General features: G+C 37.3%; 1 protein-coding gene across 2 annotated transcripts in view; it reads right to left on the reverse strand.

Annotated features, from left to right (window-relative positions):
- Positions 1–23,868, reverse strand: part of LOC121372745 (protein TALPID3-like) — a 115,000-nt gene extending 91,132 nt beyond the window's left edge. For both annotated transcript variants that reach the window (XM_041499231.1, XM_041499232.1), the window contains exons 1-8: positions 23,765–23,868; positions 17,581–18,790; positions 16,641–16,813; positions 15,389–15,528; positions 14,464–14,635; positions 13,521–13,718; positions 12,445–12,727; positions 10,547–10,664 (exon numbers count right to left, since the gene is read on the reverse strand). In XM_041499231.1, the coding sequence (XP_041355165.1) occupies positions 10,547–10,664; positions 12,445–12,727; positions 13,521–13,718; positions 14,464–14,635; positions 15,389–15,528; positions 16,641–16,813; positions 17,581–18,769 (2,273 nt within the window). In that variant the 5' untranslated portion in view covers positions 18,770–18,790; positions 23,765–23,868. The remainder of the gene's footprint in view (positions 1–10,546; positions 10,665–12,444; positions 12,728–13,520; positions 13,719–14,463; positions 14,636–15,388; positions 15,529–16,640; positions 16,814–17,580; positions 18,791–23,764) is intronic.
- Between the last annotated feature and the right edge of the window lie 6 nt (positions 23,869–23,874).

Here is a 23,874-nt window from a genome sequence, read left to right on the forward strand (position 1 = left end):
CATCCTTAACCTGGATCATCATCCCGAATAGTTCTAACAAGTTTGCCAGACATCACACACTAGCAATCCTTAATTACCCGAATTTTTTTTTGATTTTTTTTTTTTTTAAATGTCCATGTGCATTAGAGATCGAAGCATGTCTGAAATGGATACGGGTCCCACACGGACGTCGCGTGACGGCAGCCATCTTGGGAACTGGCATTGACGTATTTGTTGCGTGTGGAGCTTTCATGAAGCTCGATTCGTAAATGAAACACACACCATTGTTCGTGCATTCTAAGCCTGATAAGGGACACTTGCGTTTTCATAAATTGCTACTGTCTGATCTGTATGTAAATTATCTGCGATCGGACCGCCAACCATTGAACTGGTATTAGTCTGTAATAGTATGTCGTGATTCGTTTTCTTTATTCTACTTGAAGTCGGCTACAATGACAGCATATTGGTATTGTGAAATTGGTTTTGTGATATTTTTGTGTTGCCTGTACTATGTTCAGTCAATTAAATTAGAAACGTAATCGGGAAATGAATATTGTTAAAGTCGATCAGCAGATTGCATTATAGGAGTATTAATGTAATTAATTTTAAGTGGTATGTGTATTAAAACCATAGATGATTTAAAGCACACATACACGTAATCAGTAACAAAAACGTCTGGCTTTTGATTATTTTACCTGTTGTGAAAGATTAAACTGTGTATCACTTCCATGGGCGTACATTTGGGGGGGGGGGGGGGGGGGGGTGTCGATGGGTTCGACCGAACCCCCCCCCCCCCCCCCCGAAATCGCTTTTTTTAAATATAATTTAATATATCAGACATTGATATCCGACATTATTATATTTACTCAACATAGAAATATATGCCCAATATCTCTGCAATCTATTTTGGAACCCCCCTTTTCAAAACTCAACATAGAAATATATGCCCAATATCTCTGCAATCTATTTTGGAACCCCCCTTTTCAAAATCCTATGTACGCCCATGACTTCCTATAATTATAAACTAATGTACTGAACGCTTTATGCGATCTTCAGTAATTGGGCGATGTATCGCGGCTACTTTATCCAACAGTGATCAAATCTAAATAGTGTTTTCATAAAGTGCGTATGTACTAGTGATGGTCTTCATGTCTATAAAACTAAATGAATGCAAAAAAGTTACCTGTAATCAAACACAACACAACCAATAATCGTCGGTTAGTCACTGTTTGGTAGCAGCGACTCATAGAATGAACTAAAGTTTTAATTACATGACGGGGAATGATGGTATATTAGAGGCTGTGGTGTGTCTTGTGCTGTTTATTTGAACGTGCATATAAAAGATGCAGATAAAGGAACTGGCTCAAGTCAGAACCGGCACCCAAGACAAGCGTGCGCTACAACAGCTTGCTAGAAACGCGCACGTTAAATGATCGTCTTGTTCTCGTCCCTGCCTTTTCCTGACGTTAAACAAGTTGGTGCAGCTTCATAGGCTCAAGGTTGACTCATCCTAAACTTTTCAATATTGTGTAGGATTTTGGGTTTTTTGAGTGGTCGGCATGGCTAAGAAAAAACTGAATGCTTTGTGTTAAGAAAGTTGTGCTGTCAGACGCGTGTGCACACCTCAGACCCCGCTCAAAGGGATTTTTCTTTTCTTTAAAATATATTTTCCAGGGAAGCACAACCTGAACCCTAAGAAAAAGAAAAAAAAAACTTTTCTCCCCAATTTCTAGACTCCCCCCTCCCTCGCATAATTCTCTGCACACGTGCCTAATTGTCGGGCGTTACCGTACTCACAAATGTCATTGTGTCGAATCATGCATGGCACGTGAAACATAATAATCTCATCGTAATAACAGTAGTGCGTTTGCTAACAATTTGCTCCCTCTCCAACCCCCATCACCACTTACGTCCCACACTCTCCCACCATGAAATCTGTCCATTGCTGCGTGCAATTGTGGGAAACCGTTTACCAAGCCATGGACACATGCACACCCTTGCTATCATCATCTGAAGAAGAAATCCCGCTTTGTTGCTGAAAACGATTGTTCTTCTGAATCTCTGTACACAGCTCATACGCTATGAGTGGCACACCATGTGACCATGGTGACCATGGTGACCATGGTACCAAAGGGAACGGATACCTGTTTAACGACACCTCGGCACATTTTTAAACTACAGTTATTTGCGTCACTCCATTGGTAAGGGTCAAGATTAGTAATGCTTTTGTTTATAAACCTTCTCAACAACCTTTTTGAGGAAATAGCCAAATTCCTTCGAATCGTAGGTACCAGTGCATTTTCTAAAATAGTGGTAAAATGAGGCATGCTTTCCTAAACCTCTGCCTGCATCTTCAACTGACTCTGGTGGTTCTGCTACACATCCTTTGTTATTAACCACACACGATCACCTAAGGATTATTCTAGAATTTATCAAAAGTGGGGAGGGGTCGAGGGGGAATTGTGGTTGGCAACGTATTGTGTAATCCACCTCGTACAATAAAAATCTATTTAAACCAAGTGTGCATGAAAAAACAATTGCAGCAGACCCACTAGGCATAACAAAATAATTATGACGCTGTGCTTCCCATGTGATCAGTTCTGAAGGAGCCCTAAAGCTAAGCAGTGACCTGTGTAAGACAGAGATACAAGGAGTGGTGGAAACAGTGGGAAGTGGAACAGCCACAGAGTCACTATCATGTCTTGGCCATTTCCCTCCTCCATGGGAGAAGTTTGTTCAGCAATCACTGAAATTTGTCTTGCTGTATTTTCTTCAAATGCTGTATAAAGTTAGTTTGTTTTGTTTAATGACACCACTAAATTGATTTATTATTAATCATCAGCTATTGGTTGTCAAACCTTTGGTAATTTTGACATCTATGATAGTCTTACTCTCAGAGAGGAAAACACAACAAATTTTCATTTGTAGCAAGGAATATTTTATATGCACCATCCCATAAATAGGATAGCACATACCACAGCCTTTGATATACCAGTTGTGGCCGTAGTAAATCAGAGATAACATGAGTGCTAGAGACATATTTAAGTGGAAAAGTTATGAACTGGAGGGAGTCACAATAAAATCTTGACCCTACAGTACACGGAAGAAGTACATGTATGTTCAGCAATTATAAAAATTTGATCAGTCATGGTGCATTTTATTGAATTCAGATGCTGTACAGTGTAGTTTCCTGTTTCGACACCAAATTTTCACCTTAAACTTGTTTAAACTTTTAAGTTTGTAAACACTTTAACAGACATCTCTACATTTACATTCTCCATTTTTTCAATTGTATACTAACTGTGCTTAGCTGCCTAGATTAATTTCCAAAACCTATCTATCTATTGTGTTAAAATCAGTCAACCAGAGAAATTAAATGTTCCACGAAGTGACCGTTTGAGTCTTCCAACAATATGCCACGAGCTGATCACTTGAATCAGCCAATACTACGTCATGCTGAACACATTGTCTAGAATGACAAGCATGTTTATGTGTCGCAACTGCAAACTGTCGGATCAGTTTATATTTTTAGTCATGCACCAATCTGTAACACACCATTGTGTACAGTGCAATCAGGGGTCCTGGATGGGTAATCCTGCAATCTAATCTGTTCTACAGGTAGTGACTCGCTACCAGTTAATTGCCCACTAGTCAACCGTAAGGATATAATATGTGTGCTATTTGCATCCAGACTACAACAGTGTTACAAACTTTAAAATATACTACTCAAAAGAATTTAAGGGTCAGACGATATTTTCGACATTATTTTCTGAATGTCAATTATATTAGCTAGACCATAATGTCACGCATGGTATTGTTCCATTTTGACGAAAGTGGGTCTAAGCAACCCATAAATGAATTAAAATCCACTGTCATTGACACTGTCGACTAGTTCTAATGGCGAAAAACATGCTTACATTTGCACGTAAATTAGGGCGAAAGCGAAAGGTCTGCTAAGTGCCCATAACTTGCTTTTTCACAAAGCGCTTCATTTGCACGCTTTGCACGTGTATTCCATGTTCCCAATGCTGAATTTCCGTATAATTGGAGCTTGCGTTCGTGTACGGTGCACACTCCAAATTCGACAATGGTACGACTTCAACTGACTATCGTAGATCGAGGAAGGGCTATTGATTGGCTTCAGGATGGCAATACGCAAAGAAATGTTGCTCTGAGACTTGGTGTCAGTCAGAGTGTCGGTGGCCGACTGTGGCAACGGTACCAAGCAACGAATTCTGTTCGAAATCGTCCACGTTCGGGAATACCCCGAAGCACTACAAATAGAGAGGACCGCTACATCACCAATATGGCTATACGTCAACGCACAACCACTGCACGCCGATTACGTGACAATCTGAGGACTGCGACTGGAACTCGAGTGTCTGATCAAACCATACGCAATCGTCTGAGAGCCAATAATCTACGCTGCCGTCGCCAGGCTGTTCGACCACCACTCCTACCACGTCACAGAACGGCCAGACGTCACTGGTGCACGCTTCATCTGCGGTGGCAACGTGTTCAGTGAGGTCGAGTGATGTTCACTGATGAGTCCAGGTTTAGTCTCCAGTTCAACGACGGTCGGGTTCGTGTCTACAGACGTCCTGGGGAGCGCTTCGCTGACGTTAACGTTAGAGACAACGTCACCGGTTCGGTGGTGGCAGCGTCATGGTGTGGGGCGGCATCTCTATCCACCACAGGACCCCCCTCTATGTGGTGGATGGCAATCTGAATGGAATCCGCTATCTGAATGATATTATCCGGCCGTTGGTTCTCCCAGGCCTTCAGCAGATTGGCGGCAGGGCAGTTCTACAGGATGACAGTGCCAGACCCCACCGCGCCAGGGTGGTAACGGACTTTCTCAGACAACAAGGTATCGCCAGGATGGATTGGCCAGCATATTCGCCTGACTTGGCCCCAATAGAGCACGCCTGGGACGAATTAGGCAGGAGAGTTCGGGATAACCATGCCCCTCCGGCCAACCTTCATGATCTGGTCAACTTCTTATGGCAGAGTGGCAGGCCATTCCCCAAGAGTTCTTCAGACGTCTGATCAACAGCATGAGGCAACGATGTGTCGAGTGTATTCGCGCCAGGGGTGGATTCACACACTATTAAACGAATGTTCTAATGTGTAAAATCCATGTTTGACAACCTTCAATTTTGACAGCATGTCATGTGACTTTCTTGTATACAGTGACGTTTATTTGTGGTTTTTTGTAAATATGGAACAATAAATAAAAAATTTGGTTTATATTTATACACTGTATAAACTGGATATGATCTTAAAATATGTTTTTCATTTGTTTTCAAAGTATATTCCAGACTTATCCCTTGAATGACTCAAATGTTTGATAAATAGATGGTTAGCTATTGTTTGTTTTTGTTTAACGACACCACTAGAGCACATTGATTAATTAATCATCGACTATTGGATGTCAAACATGTGGTAATTATGACTTGTAGTCATCCGAGTCAACCCGCTACATTTTTCTTAATGCAGCAAGGGATCTTTTATATGCACTTTCCCACAGACAGGAAAGCACATACCACGGCTTTTGTCCAGTTGTGGTAGATGGTTAGTTCTTAACCTCTCTACTATAATATACATTACAGCAAGTACATGTATGTAGTTATTGCATTAATAAAGAAATTTTAATATGTAATATATTATAATCTGAATGTTTAAAACTTTCCAAATACTAAATTGAAAGATTTTTTTTTTTTTTTATCCAATTCAGCAATAAAGTCATGGAATAATTTATTTTGGAGTCCAATAACTACCTCAAAAGTTTAGTATGTGAAATAAATGTGTGTTGTTATGGGATTGCAAGCCTTTTCGTTAAGTACATGTCTGACTGACAAATGTGTCTCTAAATACAAGACAGCAAATAACGCTTCACTAACCTCATGATTGCAGTGCATGAGCAACTTCTCACTGCACAATGTTACCAATGCTGCAGCACTTATGAGAAGAGAGAGAGAGAGAGAGAGAGAGAGAGAGAGAGAGAGAGAGAAGAAGAAGGAAATGTTTTATTTAACGACGCACTCAACACATTTTATTTATGGTTATATGGCATCAGACATATAGTTAAGGACCACACATATATTGAGAGAGGAAACCCACTGTCACCACTTAATGGGCTACTCATTTCGATTAGCAACAAGGGATCTTTTACATGCACCATCCCACAAACAGGATAGCACATACCACAGCTTTTGTTACACAAGTTGTGGAGCACTGGCTGGAATGAGAAATAACCCAATAGGCTCTCCGACGGGGCTCAATCCCAGACCGACCACACATCTGATGAGTGCTTTACCACTGGGCTACATCCCGCCACTAATATGTCCATGCCATCCACTTACATTTCCCCTGTCCATCCGTCCATTCATCCATCCACACACCTACATGCACATTCATCCACACACATCCATCTATGCATCCATCCATCCATCTGGGAACATTTTGTATTCAAAATTCTAATTAGTGATATTTTTACTCAATTGAAATTGATTAGCAAATACTGTTTAATGTTTTAAAATTGTGTAGTGATCTCTGAAGCTTGTGGTCAAAGGCTGTGGTATGTATTATTCTATGGGAAAAGTGCATATAAAAGAGCTCTTGCTGCTTATCGGTAAGAGTAGCCTTTATGACACATGCAGGTTTTCTTTCTTTCCCTGTAGACCAAATATTGAAATAATTGTATGTTAGACGCCGAATTGCTGTAGAGAAAAAATGTGCTCAGATGGCATTACCCAGTCAACAAATAGTCCTTTCCTTACTTTCCCTTCCTTTCGACAAACAAAGAAGAAAGGAAGGAATGTTTTATTTAACTACACACACAGACAGCATATTTTAATTACGATTATATGATGTTAGACATGTGGTAAAGGACTACACAAATAATAAGAAAGGAAACCTGATGCTGCCATGCCACTACTTTTGTTTGGTTAGCAGCTAGGATCTTTATATGTGGCATCCCACAGACAACAGGGCTAGCTCTGGCACTCGCCAAATTTGCCACTTGCGAATTACAAAAACAATTGGCGAATTTTATTTTCATTTGGCGAAATAATTACATGAAATAAATGAAATTTTGTTAGAAAATAACTGGGTTTCTGACGTGATACTGAATAAAATGTTCCATACCACATATGCACAGACCCACAGACTGAAAAGCATACACACCGCATACAGACTGTTGGCTACATAGTTATTAATCTTATTTCCATCAAGTGCCTGAACGTACTTGAAGTCTTAAGAGATTTACTGTACAATGAAATGAATAATGCATTCATCCATCCACACACATGCACAGACTCAAAGACTAAAAAAACATACACACTGCATACATACGTAAACACATACATACAACTACACTGTACATAATTATTAATTTTATTTCCATGCAGTGAATGAATGTACTTGTCCTAATTTGAAGAGATTTACTGTACAATGATATGAATAATGGCTTACAGCCCAAGGCTATCTGCACTGCTACATGCTTGTTGTGACTGACATTCCCTATGGCAAACTGCTCTTTCATCCCAACCCCAATGTATTCATTTGTGAATGAAACTTCAAATAACTCATGCGACGCGACTCTCAATGATGCACTACTTGCTAAATATTCCATTTGAAGTATTCTTTAATATAATTGCAGCATACATATTCACTTTTTTTCACCATGTGAGAAAAGTTTGTTAAAATTTGTTTTGTTTAATGACACCACTAGAGCACATCGGCTGTTGGATGTCAAACATTTGGTAAGTCTGACACACAGTCATCAGAAAAAACCTGCTAGATTTTCCTAATGCAGCAAGGGATCTATTATATGCACTTTCTCACAGACAGGAAAGCACATACCATACCACGGTCTTTGACCAGTTGTGGTGCACTGGTTGGAACAAAAACAAACCCAATCAATTGAATGGATCCACTAAAGTAGACCGAGAACTCAGCCAACTAAGCTAAATTCCACCCCATTATGTAAGATGTTTTTAACATTATATATGAATATCAATACCAATTTTTATTTTCATTTTAGATTACTTTCAGTTTCATTTTTTTAAAATTGAAATTCATTTTTGATAAATATTATGTGGTCTTAAATCAAATTAAAATTAAATCAAACAGATCAAATTATGGAAAAAGGAATTTGTTGTATAAACTCCAACTGAAATCCGTCACTACTGTCCAAATGAAATATCAGTAAATCATGATATAAAAAAGATTTCCGTAGATACAGTATACATAATACATTCAATAAAATGATTAAACTATCTTACTACTTGTAACATGTTCATGGATTTTTTCGTTTCTTTATTCTTTATATTAACCCACATGTTTTAACACACTGGGATTAACATACATTAATCACTGAAGAATTCTAATGGCATTATACAACAGCTATCACTGATTTTTTACATTGCCTGAAGTTTATCCTTTATTACAATTTCATATGTTGTGTATCAGCAACCTGACAGAAAGCGATTATTACTGAATACCATGTCACTGGACTCAGTCTGACAGGTACCTTGGGCAGCAGGGTATTTTACATTTCAGTAAGATTCTATCTCGAACCCAGAGTGAGCGCATTGTTAGGCTCAGTGATCAAGCATTCACACGGGGGGGGGGGGGGGGGGGGGGGGGGGGAGTATGTGTGTGTGTGACTTCATTTTCCCCATGTTCAGTTAAAGTTTTAAAAAATGTGTTTAATGACACCACTAGAGCACATTGAGTTATTAATCATCAGTTATTGGATGTCAAACATTTGGTAATTTTGACAGTCTTAGATAGGAAACCCGCTACTTTCTATTAGTAGCAATGGATCTTTCATATGCACCGCTCTACAGACACGATAGCATATAGCAAGCTCTTTGATATACCAGTCATGGTGCACTGGTTGGAACGAGAAATAGCCCAAAGGGGATCAATTTAAGGAATGCAATTTTCCCCATCTTCACCAGTTTAGGAACATGATTACATCCCTTGGTGTTTTACAAATGAAAGTCTGTTGACCTATCTTTACACTACTGGCACAACTCGGTCATGACAACAGGTCATCTGTACATGATATATAGAAACTATTTTAATGGGTTTTTCAGAATACGATTTTTATGTCAACAAGTGATGTGTGAAAATCATATTTGGAAGCAATGAGTGAAAATATGTTTTTCACACATCACTTGTTGACATAAAAATCGTACTCTGAAAAACCCATCAAAATAGTTTCTATATATCATGTATAGATGACCTGTTGTATTTATTATATACATTTTTCCTAGTTTTTGACAATATAATTAGCTTTGTTTGCTAATGTCTTTCGCTGGTACTATTGAAAACACGTAATGCCATGATATATTTCTTCCGGTTGAACTTTTGTTGAAAATTTACTTGACAATGGTATTTTTAAAAGAAATATGAATAAAAGTATCTTTATTTAATTATTAATTACTTAATAATACTGCCGTGCAAACATACCTGACAAAATGATCCTCCCAAAAAATCGAGATACAAAACGAATGAAACGGCAAGTTTAATAACTTATACTGAATGACACGACACTGAGTTCTCGTTATTTAGCTTCGTATTCAATCAGTTTCAGATATCTTATTGTAATTGTACTTCATATCTATTTTATATACTAGTAGGTACAATTGTCTAAATTACATTTTTTTATTTTTCTAATACGACCAGATGTATTGGTAATCATCAAACTTAAACTCGTAATAATTTACAAGTGAGATAACTGGTTTATAAATATCACAAAAATATAAATATGATTTCTATATTTTCACTGTAGCTAAAATACCGTGAAAATATGACTTTTCACCGAATATCACTTTTTCGGTTTCTGTAGATCAATATATTTCATTGCTATGTATATAATAAGATACCATATTGGCTTCAGTGGGATTAAATATTTAATGAATGTTGACCTAACATCTTTAATATTATTTTCCAATTGTAATCATCACAGAACAACAAACAGATTTCAACATGCATTCTTATTTCTTATGGTAACTTGCTAGATTACAGTGGCATAGCGTGGGCGGGGCCACCGGGGCGGTTACACTGGGCACAAACTTCTGGATTGGTGGAAGGGACTCGGGGAGTGCTAACAGTCCACTGGTTAGGGGGTGCAATACTTGCCTTGCCCCGGACCCTGGCAACCCACACTACGCCACTGCTAGATTATGAATAAGAGACCGACTGGGTGTTGTTGTTTTATTTGCCTAATAAACAGTCTCCAATTCAGCTATGGGTTATTCAAAGGTGCAGGTTATGTAATGATCAAGTTGTGAACTATATTTAAAATCAATGGCTCATGGCTTGTTAATTCAGAAGTAAGATTAGCTACGGTTGACATATTGTTATAAATTTATTCAATCCTATGTAAAGATCTTCTTTCTTTGTAGCAAAAATATGGGATAGGTTGTTGTTTTGAGTATTTGTCACGAAGCCCAATGCTGGCTTACGATGTCCCTGGGTTTAGGTTATTCACCAGGTTATTCACCAGGTTATTCACCAGGAAATACAGTAATGGGTCAAACAAATAACTCACCTCAGTTCAGTCTCCTCCCTCAATCTAACAGGTGGGGAGTGAGCTCTGACAGATGCATCATGGGAGTAGTTGGCAGGAGAATCTTGAGTGGCCAGAATCTCTTCGAGAAGTCCTCGATCTAAAATTTTTAAATTAAAATCTATAGATATCCAGCATAGATAGCATTATACCTTCGTATGTGACAATATGTATTAAAAGACAATGTATACAGGTATCCTCTTACTATTCTGTTTTTTAGAAAGATAAAAAACCCTGAGAAACTATTATTACAAACTCTGTAGAATAGTCAACATTCTTTATTCTACGGGAATATCTTGTGAGCAGAACATTTTTGGCAAATTATCTGTAAAACTTTAAAAATTGCAGAATGTTTGGGCGTTTTGCAAACAAAATATCAATCATAACATGAAATTATTTTGACAAAGTGCCAAATAGTTTATAAAATTGGCAAATGACAAATTTGTATGTGGTAGAGCTAGCACTGGATGAGCATAGTATAGCATCCATCTATCTATTAACTTTCTTTGTCCAGATCATATCTTGAATACAGAGGCAACAGGACCATCAAACCACATGTAGGAACAACTTGGGATGGTGATTGGTCCAAAACAGTTAATCCATCCCAATGTAAAAATTTCACATCATTAGACTTGAATCATACCTATAACATATTCATTAATATAGATATGGTTTTCCATCAAACTCCTGCTGTGCGTATCATGTACCTCACTGGTACTCTTTGTTTTATAGATCTTGACCAATTATTTTACAAATTGTAAATTTTTGCTACTTCCAAAACAGATTGCTTTTTGGGGTTTTTTTTCTTTTTTTTCTTGTTGCATCAAGCCAAACTGGTATTGACAAAAAACTTCATGAGCATAAAATTGTGGAAAAATTCCATTTGTTATTGCCAGAAATCTTAGCATGTGAAGTGACAAAACCTGAGACTGGGAAGAAGAATCTAAAGACTGTTTCAGAATTTCTCGTCTTAACTTTCCTTTATTGTAAAGTTACCCTTTAAGGGTGGCTTGCCAATTAGATATTTAAACACTTCAGAGCTGTTCCAAAATTGATCACATGGGTGTAACAACTCACAAAGTAATCTTTTACTTAGATCGTGTACGCATAAACACAAAAATTACAGCAGACCTGTCGGGCATCAAGTAATAATTAGGGTGCTTCCTGCCTCTCCCCATGTTATCATTTGTCAAGTTGTAGTCAAATATCAGATGATATATTGTGTATGGTTTTATTTTTAATAAAGGCTATTTCAATTTTGTAAAAATTATTTAAAGTCCTGTATTAAAATTACTTGGCTAAAAGGAATAAAAACAAAACATTTTCTGTATTATAATATGAAAATATATTCTGCTGATATTTTAAATAAATAATCAACAATAAATTAATTTCACAATATGTTTCCACAAAGGAAAACATTATAATACTCTAAATATAATCATAGATGGATGCAGGGGGATGTAGTTGAGTGATAAAGCCTGAGCTTGCATCTTTAACTGTATTTTACTTTCATGTTTATATTCAATTAAACGTTCAATCATGAGCACACACATTGGGTATCTTGGTTGTCTCTGTAAAAAAAGCATTTCATTTCATTTCAACTTTTTTTCGTGCTTATATCTAATTAAGGTGCAAGAACACTGTCCTGGGCACACACCTCAGCTATCTGGGCTGTCTGTCCAGGACAGTGGGTTAGTTGTCAGTTGGTTAGTGGTTAGTGAGAGAGAAGAGGGTGTAGTGGCATCACACCAACCCATTGAGCCCTTAAGAACTAGCTCTGGGTTGGAGCCAGTACCGAGCTGTGAACTCTGCACCTACCAGTCTGTAGTCTGATGGCTTAAAGACTGTGCCCCAGAGGCCGGTGTTAAAAACCGACTTACTTTTCTGTGGCTGAGACTCGTAAATGGCCGGTTTTGGTGGGCGGGATCTTGGTGCGGGTGTTTCGTGGGCTCTCAACTCGTCAGCCTCTGACCGGTATTTCAAAACCTGTCTGTTGTAATCCATGTCTTTACACCAGGATGGTGACGGCACGCTGAGCTTAGTCTTGCTGAAGGCTTTCTTGGGTATGTTTCCCAAAGACACACTCCTAACTGGTGAAGTCGATCGACGCTGCTTAGGAGACTGCTCTGTTGTCATGTTGTTTGACATTGTAAGGAGCTTGGTCTAAAAACAAAAAAGGTTCCCCGTTGGCAATGGTCATGATCATCATAACTTCTGGAACAATTTTAACAAGAGAACTGGAGAGGTACATGATACTTCTGTCAATAGTAGGTCATGGTGACCTAGTTATGGTATGTAACACACTGCCATCCTACAGTTCCAGTGACCCTGTGTGCACATTTTAATTTTCAAACATAACGGTCCACACATAACCAAGTGGCGGTTCACGTGCATTTAATTTTACGTAACCGACAAGCGAACAGAACGATAGTTTCACATGAATAATTGTGCCATGTAACCCAGTCATTAGTTAAAAGGTAGCATCTGTAACTAAAGCTGCTGTTCAAGTTTCTCAAGGTGTTCAATTCAACAACAACTTCGTTACAGCCACTTTAATACGAACATCAGTAGTTAAAAAGTAACAAACTTACATTAACACGATCACTATCTTACAGATGCATTTACAAGGTCCACAGAGTGTATTAGAAGTGGGGGGAATACTGGCAGTGAGATGGCCAGTTGGGTGTAAATTTGTGACCCAGAACCTGTTACAGAAGGTTCAGGAGTTTGTTCCCATGACAAATGTTGAATTTCATAGGTTCAAATTTGACACAAATCTGAGCACAATAACAGTCAAAAGTGGGGGTGGGGGAAATCACCCCCCACAGTCCCTCATTCCACGGCCCCTGATTTACTTGATCACCATCTTAAAGATACGAAATCTGCATTAATCAAGTCACTATCTTAAAGATAATAATCTTGCATAGTCATGATTGCTAGTTGAAAGACAACAAACCTGCATCTCTAGCTGCTGCTGTTGTAGTTTCTCGAGGTGTTCGATTCTCTTCTCTGTTAGGTCTGTCACCTGACGCTCCAGCTCTACGACTCTGTCGGATTTCTCCACAACACTCGGCTGTTTAGTTGTGAGACCACGCTGCAGATCGTCAATCTGATCAAACAGTTTAGTCATACGACTTTCCAACTCAAACTGAGCCTGTCAAACAAACAATATACAATCTAATACACATTGAAAATAACAAAGAAAAAATATTAATATAACATTCTTCCCCAGACCTCACCATGAAAACAATTAAGTGTTTAAAGATATTACTATATTTAATCCTTTTGTAGTATTTTATGATAACAATAGTTATTATTTTTATTCATTCATTTCAGGTTATTTTGGTGCAATAATAGTTGTCAAAGTAAGCAGTCCATTATTTACAAAAAGACCATTATATCATATAAAGGGAGATAATTCACAAGAATCGTTCAACAGGCTTGGCATTGTGGTTAAGCCATCGGACATATGGCTGGTAGGTACAGAGTTTACAGCCCGGTATCGACTCCCACCCAGAGCGAGATTTAATGACTTAATGGGTAGATGTAAGGCCACTACACCCTCTTCTCTCTCACTAATCACTAACAACTAACCACCAACTCCCTGTCCTGGACAGACAGCCCAGATAGCTGAGGTGTGTTCCCAGGACAGCGTGCTTGAACCTTAAATGGATATAAGTAAGAAAATAAGTTGAAATGAAATGAAAACAGGCTTCTCAGCTACTTGTGAAAACTGGCCTTGGTAGTGTAATGGTTAAGCCATCAGACTTAATGCTGGTAGGTACAGGGCTTACATCCTGGTACCGACTCACACCCAAAGCGAGATTTAGCAGCTCAGTAATACTTCAACCAAATATATATAAAATCAAACTATCTTGAAGAACAAGATGCATTATTACCTTAATGAACGGCTGTGTAGCAGCAACAGCAGCAGTTGCAGCTACCGCGGCTGTGACACACTCAGTGGTACGTTCTGACATGTGTTCACTGTTCTGTGTCGACTTGACTTCTGCTGCATGTCTCACTATCTTTGGCTGAACATATCTCTTAACAGGACCTGTTGTTGTAGACCTATTAATGAACAAGTTCACCATTAAAGTGAATGACCCTAGTTTTTAAACATTATGGCATATTTGTCAGTGTTAAAGCCGTTTTTGACTTATATGTTATTGTTTACTATTACCACTTCCGTACACCTGAAGTGTTTATTGTTATCCTGGTGTTTGTAATGCCAGAAAATTAATTTTTCGTAATTCAAAAAATGCACATACCTCTCACAAGTAATTTTTATGGAACCATACTTGTCTATTTTTAGCGGGTGTTTCCCTGTTTCAACATCACACTCTTGTTTCACTCTGTTGTACTATTAACCAAACTTAGTATCTATTATTTACAAGGTATGTACAATCTCCATTTCTCATAAAATGTTATAATTATTTCTTTCTTAAGTGGTTCTGTCATCCTATAATACGTATTCTTAATTACAGATTACTGATATGATTTTGCGATTAGATTAAGACAAAGCTTGGTTTCAACAAACATCATCCTACTTGGAAACAGTGAACAACTTCCAGATATAATGCATCAATAAAATATTTTTAAAGTTATATAACACCTCTCGTCATGATTTTAACATGCAGAACTACTAGAAATCAATTAGATATTGAAATGGGTAAATTATATTTACTAGTAATGACACACTAACAGCTAGATTAACATTTTATTAAACAAATTTAAAGGAAAATGAAGTAAATACGTTAAAACTTTTGAAATGAATCAGTCTGGAGGCAAACGTATGTGTTGTAACCATTTTAATTTCGCTACCTTTTTGCCAGGGCTTCTTTTGCTGTTTTCTGTTGCTGGTTTAAAGAAAACTGAGATATGTGGATTTGATCTGTTGACGAATGCTTATCTGGCACTGTCACACCATGTGTTAAAGCTCCTTGTCGCAAACCATTCAAATGCTGAAGAACCACAAAAATAATATCAATGTAAAAAATAATAACAGTACCCAGTCTAATTTGCTGGGCTTGTTCAAAGTTTACTGCAGGCTTGTTGCTATTCTGCACTATGGACTTAATATATTCAAAGCTCGAAAGTTGAAAAAACAACAATATAAAAACTAATAATTGAATCTAGTCTAATTTGATGGGCATTACATATTTTGTGTCTTGGTCAAAGTTTATTGCATGCTTGTTGCTATCATGTACAATGGACTGAATTCATCACATTTATATCAATACATTTAGATGGGGCTTACATTAGAAGGAACTTTTCTTATAGCCACTGTAACATGTTTTTGGCCAGTGTAACCGTTTTAAAAATTAAAATTACATCATTATATGTTCTTGCTTAGAATATGAATTTCTGAACATTCAATGCATTTCAGGTTATCTTAATGTTTGTACTGTGAATGCCCTCAAAATCGGACCATCTGTACACAAGAATTCCTCAAAACCAGACTTTATTCACAATCCCTTTTTAAATATCAGTACAGAATAGAACCTCTCTAACCCGGATACACCGTATAACCAGACATTCATGTGGGTGTCTGGTTTAGAGGGCTTTCACTGAAGTACCTCAACATGGAGTATTGCTTTCAATAATTTCGTACCTATCAATTTATTTCTCTTTTCAACCATCAAACAAAACTATAAGATCACTGGGGTCAAAGGATATCCAGACTATGTTTAACGATATAACACAACATTATATTTCAGAAATTTTAATCAGTTTTATAACCCAGAGGTATTATATGCAGGGCTAGCTCTGGGTGAACACAAATTTTCGCCAAATTATCTATTAAAGTTCAAAAATGACATACCATTTTCTAATAAAATGTAGCAAAGTTATTTCGCAAACTCAAAATAAAATTCGCCAATTGTTTTCAAAATTCGCAATTGGAAAATTTGGTGACTGCCAGAGCTAACCCTGACATGTTAGTAGATAATCATTTGTCTTTTTTAATAATTAAAAACTCCAGATAGTTCCTTTACAATTACAAGTTAGAGGTTACATAAATCAACCAGAGGTCCAATCAACTTGATAATAAGACATCAACATATTAAATACTCACTTTGTTCATTGCCATAAAGCGGGCTGGCATTGGTTTCTTTGTGTCAGGTTCTGTGATGTCACTCTGTGACAAAGAATCATCAGATGGCAATGACTGTTGCGCTGATACGGTGACGATCTGCTCGTGAACAGTGATAATTTCTGGCTGAGAACTGCTGGCACTGCTTATATTTCCTGCAGTCATGCAAAGAAAGGAATGTTTATTTATGTACATTCCAACACATTGTTGAATAAGCAGTTAGGTATTAAATAATGGTCAACACATATTTTACTATGCACATTTAATTACTCTTTTTTCAATACTTGCATTATAAAGGATCCGTTATGTACATTACACCCAAAGACAGGACAGCTGATGCCATCAGTTACAGATTATAGATTACTCCAAGGCGAGTAAAACTTTTAGATCTATAGATTTCTAAAACATTGTTAAACCTTTTTTCAATATTATAAGTTACGGAAACTTCAAATTCATTTATACATTCTTACATATGAGGTGGTGCCATGTAGCTTAGTGGTAAAGCACTCACCTGGGGTGTGAAAGATTGCAGGATCAATCGTCCTCTATGGACTCTTGTTTTCTCACCTATCTCAACCAGTATCCCATGATTGGTACATCAAAGGTTGTGGTATGTACTGTCCTGTCCATAGGAAAGTACATACAAAAGATACTGTGTTGCTATATTATTAGCCCATGTGGTACAGCAAGTTTCCTCTATCTCTCTCTCTCTCTAAAACACACTCACTCTCTCTCGACATCACTCTCTCTCTCTCAAATAATGTTGAAATAACTATACATTACAAACCAAATAGCCATAGTTTAAAATGTACTGATGTATCGTCAAATGGGAGGAGAAGCACTCTCAACTAATTCAAAATGATGTATACTTAATTGATTCACAACACTTGCCATCCTAACCATGCTATCGGTCCCCACTTACCTTCAGCTTCAGACTGTGTTGACATCCTCAACAGCCCAGCATGTTTATCAACACCTGACCGACTGTCCATAGATATCGGTGCTTCTCTTCTAACTCCGTCCTCAGCTAAACGCTTAGTCCTAGCTGAAGCAAATGATGGTTCTCCAACACACTCTGCAGCAGGCATGCCTTGTGGTGGATGATAAACTGATGAGACCTCTGTCCTAGAACTGGTGGATTTCCCACCACCGGGCCAGGATTCACCATCAGATGATTTCTTTGCAGGATTAGCCAACCCTGAACTGTCTACCCATGACTTTAAACCACTATCTGTCTTTGTGCTTATATTACTTTTCTCTACTTTGGAGTCAGATTTTGTACTTACTGAATTTGCAGACCTAGCACTGTTAGGCCGAGAGCCGTGAAATGGGCAACTATATGTTGTAGATGTAGAAGTCTTATTTGATTGGGAAGCATCAGGATTTGCTGCTGCATGGAATCCAGTAGAACCATTTTGTTTTATGGACTTTGTTCTCACTTCTGCTTTATGAACCTTTTCAGAAGTTGACGATCTTGCAACTGATTTTGTTACTTTCTGACTGCTATGTTCTGTTGAAGTTAATAAAGATTTTCTTTCAAAGCCAGATGGTTTTGCAGAATTGCTTTGGTTTAAATAAATTAAATCATCACCATTTTGCATCAAATGTGGTTTACTTGTACTGTCAACAGGTGACAAAATTTCCCGAAGGTGCTTCTTTGGAATTTTAACTTTATGAGCACCAGTATGGTTAAAGTTTTCAAGATTCCTCGACGAGTGTGAGGACTTGGATGTGTGGCTGGAATTTAAGCTCAGATTGCTTTTCTCTTGAGGGTCAACAAGAGTGGACCGTATCAGGACATCACTGGCCGTGGTGCTCTGGTCGGACTCGGGGTTATATGGATCACCAATAAGATCAATGTTGGATATTTTATTCTCTTCTTCTGCTGAGACAGTTCTGCCTATGCCACTGTCAGTAATCAGATGCTCTGTCAAGTCCTTACTCCTGAGCAAGGATTTTGAAGAATCTTTTCCCTTTGATGATGTAGACTGGCTGCTGTCTGATGTGTGTGAGGATCTGTCAAGGGCCTGTACAGCTGCACTAGTAACAGACAGCAGTTCGAGGATACTGCTCTCCAGTACATGTTCAATGCCAGCTGGTTTTGTTGCCATAATACCACACTATAGAAACACCTGAAAATACAAGTAACCAATCAGGAATTGCTGACATTTGCATCCCACTTTTAAAACAATGAATACTAATTTTATTAGTTAACATAAAAAACTGGTAATGACAACTGTGTCTTTTTTGTTCAAATAAAAATAAACCAAACATCAAAACCATCACAATAAACTTGGGGGGAATCATAACTTTGTCAAAATGCCCTATCGACTCTCTACCTTGTGCAGAGGTACAGTTTTGATTGCCTAAAATAGTTTTGTTGTTCTGATTTATTGTAATTTCCATTATGTACCTATTTGATGTTCACCAGTAAACATAAACATATTTTTTATGTAAGTGCTACAAAATAATTTTCATACAAGGTTTAATCCCCATTTCTTGAAATGACATCATCATCATGCAAATTCATTTGAAGTTACAAGATTTTATAAAAAATTTAACACATTTGAAATGACGTTTGACAGTTTCCATGCCAGGTATGGTAATGTAATATGATGTCACCTTCAGCTACATGTACCTAGTAAAAATGAGTTTATAGAAAAAAGTAATAACATTTGCAACTGATGTAATGGAAGAACTTTCAAATGGTACTGCCAGCTGTGTTAAAATATACATTTAGTCCACAAGGACTGAATCAAATGAACTGGTTATTTAACCCTTTTTGTGGACACTGTGTATTTTGATGGAGTAAACTGTATGTCAAAACATTTTGGTGGAAAATACGCAAATTGTATTTAATTTTTGTAACATTTATGAATAAATCACAAATCTTCATGGTCAACAGTTATATAGGAACACCCTTAGTTTTGAAGACAACACAATCACTTGAGACAAAAAATTTACACAAGTATTCTCCTTCCTAATTCTGTTGTAGCAGTGATATGAATTGCCATAGGTCAGTAATTTACCAATGACAGTTTTTTTCCACTGGAAGGAAGCAAGGAAATCTTTTGCTGAGAGAGCAAATCTGCTGTCACCACTTCATGAGCTAATCTTTTCGATTAGCAACAAGGGAACTTTTATATGCACCATCCCACAGACAGGATAGTACATATAGTGGCCTTTGTTACACCATTTGTGGAGCACTGGCTGGAACGAGAAATAGCCCAATGGGCTTTTTCTTTCTTTCTCTTCTTTTTTTCACTGGATAAGAATTATTGTCATCTTAAGAATTTGTTACTTATGCAAAATACTCACCTACAACAGTTTTCGGCTTGCCTACATACATTCAATTTTAAATCAGAAATTTTTGCAACAAATAAATATTATCCATTCAACTAATGGATAATATTTATTTGTTGCAAAAATTTCTGATTTAAAATTGAATGTATGTAGGCAAGCCGAAAACTGTTGTAGGTGAGTATTTTGCATAAGTAACAAATTCTTAAGTTCAAGTTAAAGGGACATTCCTAAGTTTGCTGCAACTTTTAAGATGTTATTGACTAACAGACTTGTTAACAACTGTAATTATATATCATATATTTTTCTGCATAAAATATTAGGGGCCGTATATTAAACGATTTTCTGATTGTTCTAATATTTGTACTATGTTAAATTTAATTTTATTTCCTAAATTATATTTATTTATTAGTTGGATACATCTTACAATGCAGCAAACTCAGGAATGTACCTTTAAGAAAAACGGTCAATTCTGAAATATTTGATGACCAAAGGATCGTTATGTCCTGTGTCCAAAATACAGTTTTTTAAATATAGATTCATACGGCTAGACCACACTCTTAAGCTAAAGTCCTAACCACATTGTTAACAACTACTGTAATTGATTCTTCTACCTTTAATTACCATTAGATTTTCTCCACTTTTTGACCAGAAATAAATTGTGTAAAAGCCATTACAATGACATAGATTCTACATATTAGACTAAAAGCATATTATCTATATTGACATCACTAAGATATCCTAGGGATAAAACACATGCAATTTTTCACTCTGCCATTTTGCTATTTTTATGGAATATTTTTCAAGAGGGGTGGAAGCTTCTGAAGTATGTGACATAATTAATCTGACGTAACATTTGGCAATTGCACGTCATGACTTGATTAGAGTACATAATATCGATCTACCCCTCTGGAAGAGTATTCCATAAAAATGCAAAATGGCAGACAGCAAAAAATTGCATGTGTTTTGTCCTAAGAGATCTCAGTGAAGACAATGTAACTGACATGGTTATAATCTAGCATATGGAATCTCAGCCAGAGTACTCTGATGGTAAGAGAGCTAGACAGACATATGGAATCTCAGCCAGAGTACTGTGATGGTAAGAGAGCTAGACAGACATATGGAATCTCAGCCAGAGTACTCTGATGGTAAGAGAGCTAGACAGACATATGGAATCTCAGCCAGAGTACTCTTATGGTAAGAGAGCTAGACAGACATATGGAATCTCAGCCAGAGTACTCTGATGGTAAGAGAGCTAGACAGACATATGGAATCTCAGCCAGAGTACTCTGATGGTAAGAGAGCTAGACAGACATATGGAATCTCAGCCAGAGTACTCTGATGGTAAGAGAGCTAGACAGACATATGGAATCTCAGCCAGAGTACTCTGATGGTAAGAGAGCTAGACAGACATATGGAATCTCAGCCAGAGTACTGTGATGGTAAGAGAGCTAGACAAACATTTGGACAGTTATCAGTGCTCTCATACCATCAGAGACCAATCTATATAAATTATGCACAATCGCTGCCTATCAAACGGTAGTCAAAGATCCCCACTCTAATACAACAAAAATCCTATGTTTGACGTTAAATACCTTTACATCGATCATTTTCGAGTTTCCTGATAAAAACCCCAATATTAATCACTAATACACACACTACAGGAAGAAACATGACAGCACCCCCTTTCAATAATGTTCCGGTTAAATACATATTTGCTGACGGGTTTCTTCCTGTAGTGTGTGTATTAGTGATTAATATGTGATTTTTTGTTTTATGTTTTACTATCAGAGTACTCTGACAGGGGTTCTAGAAGTTTTTTAATTCACTTGCCATGGAGCCAGTGGATTTGTAAATTCACTGGCCATGGTGAAAAAGTCACTTGTCCAATTTTAACTGTTGATGAAACATAAAACCAGTAAATTTAAATAATTAACTTTTTGATGTACAATTTGCATATTGAGATCATGTTTAATCAATTTGTCAATTGACTCAACAGATAGGCTCATTAGGCATACTTTTTAGTTTGTTTAGAAAAACAATGTTACCTATTAAAATTTAAAAATAATTGTTTCCACTAAAACTACCTAACTTATAAAAATAATCCATGTTACTTATTAATTAACAGCATTAAAACCAAATGAATATTTTGTCACTAATAAATTATAAATGAGTATGTATTTATTTAGTTTATGAATGTGAACTCCTCCCCCCCCCCCCCCCAAAAAAAAAACCACCAAACAGTTTAGGGCTTACAACCCCCCCCCCCCCAACACACCAAATTAGTAATTTTTCCATGTAGTTACTTTGTTTAATTTATCTATTTCATAATATTGTGAACATCACAAAATCTTATTTTTATTTATTTATATTTTGCAATTTATGTGATATTTTATAAATTCAATTAATAAGGAGCTTTTTAGTCTCGAGCTAGTGGAATCTGTGTCATTGTAATGGGGGTTTTCACAATCTGTGTTTGACCAAAGTGTGGGTACAATCTGATGGTAATTAAAAAAAGGAGAGTAATTTATCATAGTTGTTAACAATGTTTGTCACACTTTAAGACAAAATTAACCTGAATGAACTTATTGTTTTTGACAGTAAAATCATCAAAGTGTAAATACAAATGTTTCCAAATAAACATTTGGATAGTGTGATTAAATGGTCATCACGATGATGACGTTTTGACAAAACTGAAAAGGGAGGCCAAACTGAAATGTTTACGGTCAGATCAGTGAGTAGCCCGAGTACTCTGACTGTAAGAGAGCTAGACGGACATTTGGACATAAACACGCTCTCATTACAGTCAGAGACCAACCTATGTCTTTTTTTGGCAATTCCTGGCTACCAAACGGTAGGCAATGAGTCCCGCTCTAATACCACAACAATCCTATGTTTGACGTCAAATACCTTTACATCAATCATTTTCGAGTTAAGTGATACAAAAAAATCCACATATTAATCACTAATACACATACTACAGAAAGAAACCCGACAGCACCCACATTCAGCTATGCTTCGTGACAATCCGTCGCAACAATTGCAAAGCTCGGCGATCTATTTCGAGACTGGGCGATTCCGCCGTGTGCAGCAGTTACAGGGGTCATCTCATAAGAGGAGGCAGTACGTAGCACATACTTTTGCCGTATCCTGTCGATAACACCCCAAATGTATCCTTCAAATTCAAAATGGAATCAATAATGTGTAATTGTTTTGGTTTAATGACGTAATGAAATCCAAATTCATCCAAAAACGGCATTAGCCAACTCTTCCATGTTGTAACTTCGCTTGATATGAGACGGCCCCTGTAACTGCTGCACAAGGCGGAATCGCCCAGTACGCGATCACGTGGTCTACGTCTCGAAATAGATCGCCGAGCTTTGCAATTGTTGCGACGGAGTGTCACGAAGCGTAGCTGAATGTGGGTGCTGTCGGGTTTCTTTCTGTAGTATGTGTATTAGTGATTAATATGTGGATTTTTTTGTATCACTTAACTCGAAAATGATTGATGTAAAGGTATTTGACGTCAAACATAGGATTGTTGTGGTATTAGAGCGGGACTCGTTGCCTACCGTTTGGTAGTCAGGAATTGCCAAAAAAAGACATAGGTTGGTCTCTGACTGTAATGAGAGCGTGTTTATGTCCAAATGTCCGTCTAGCTCTCTTACAGTCAGAGTACTCGGGCTAATCAGTGAGAAACATTCGTTACAATGCTTACATTGCAGTCGAGTTTGGTTTATATCGATCACAAAGGATGTAAATCGAAAAATCTGGGAACAGCTAGAAAAAAGGTCATAATTGCATACCCTTTTCAGTGAATGTCTTTAAATCATAATGTTAGTGATTCCAGCCATAGGCTTGTTCTTATTTGTTGTCGATCGACGTAACCAGTGTCATTTTGCCTTTTCCCGCGGCC

This window comes from Gigantopelta aegis, chromosome 4, assembly GCF_016097555.1.
Source record: "Gigantopelta aegis isolate Gae_Host chromosome 4, Gae_host_genome, whole genome shotgun sequence".
In the NCBI taxonomy this organism is placed as follows: domain Eukaryota; kingdom Metazoa; phylum Mollusca; class Gastropoda; order Neomphalida; family Peltospiridae; genus Gigantopelta; species Gigantopelta aegis.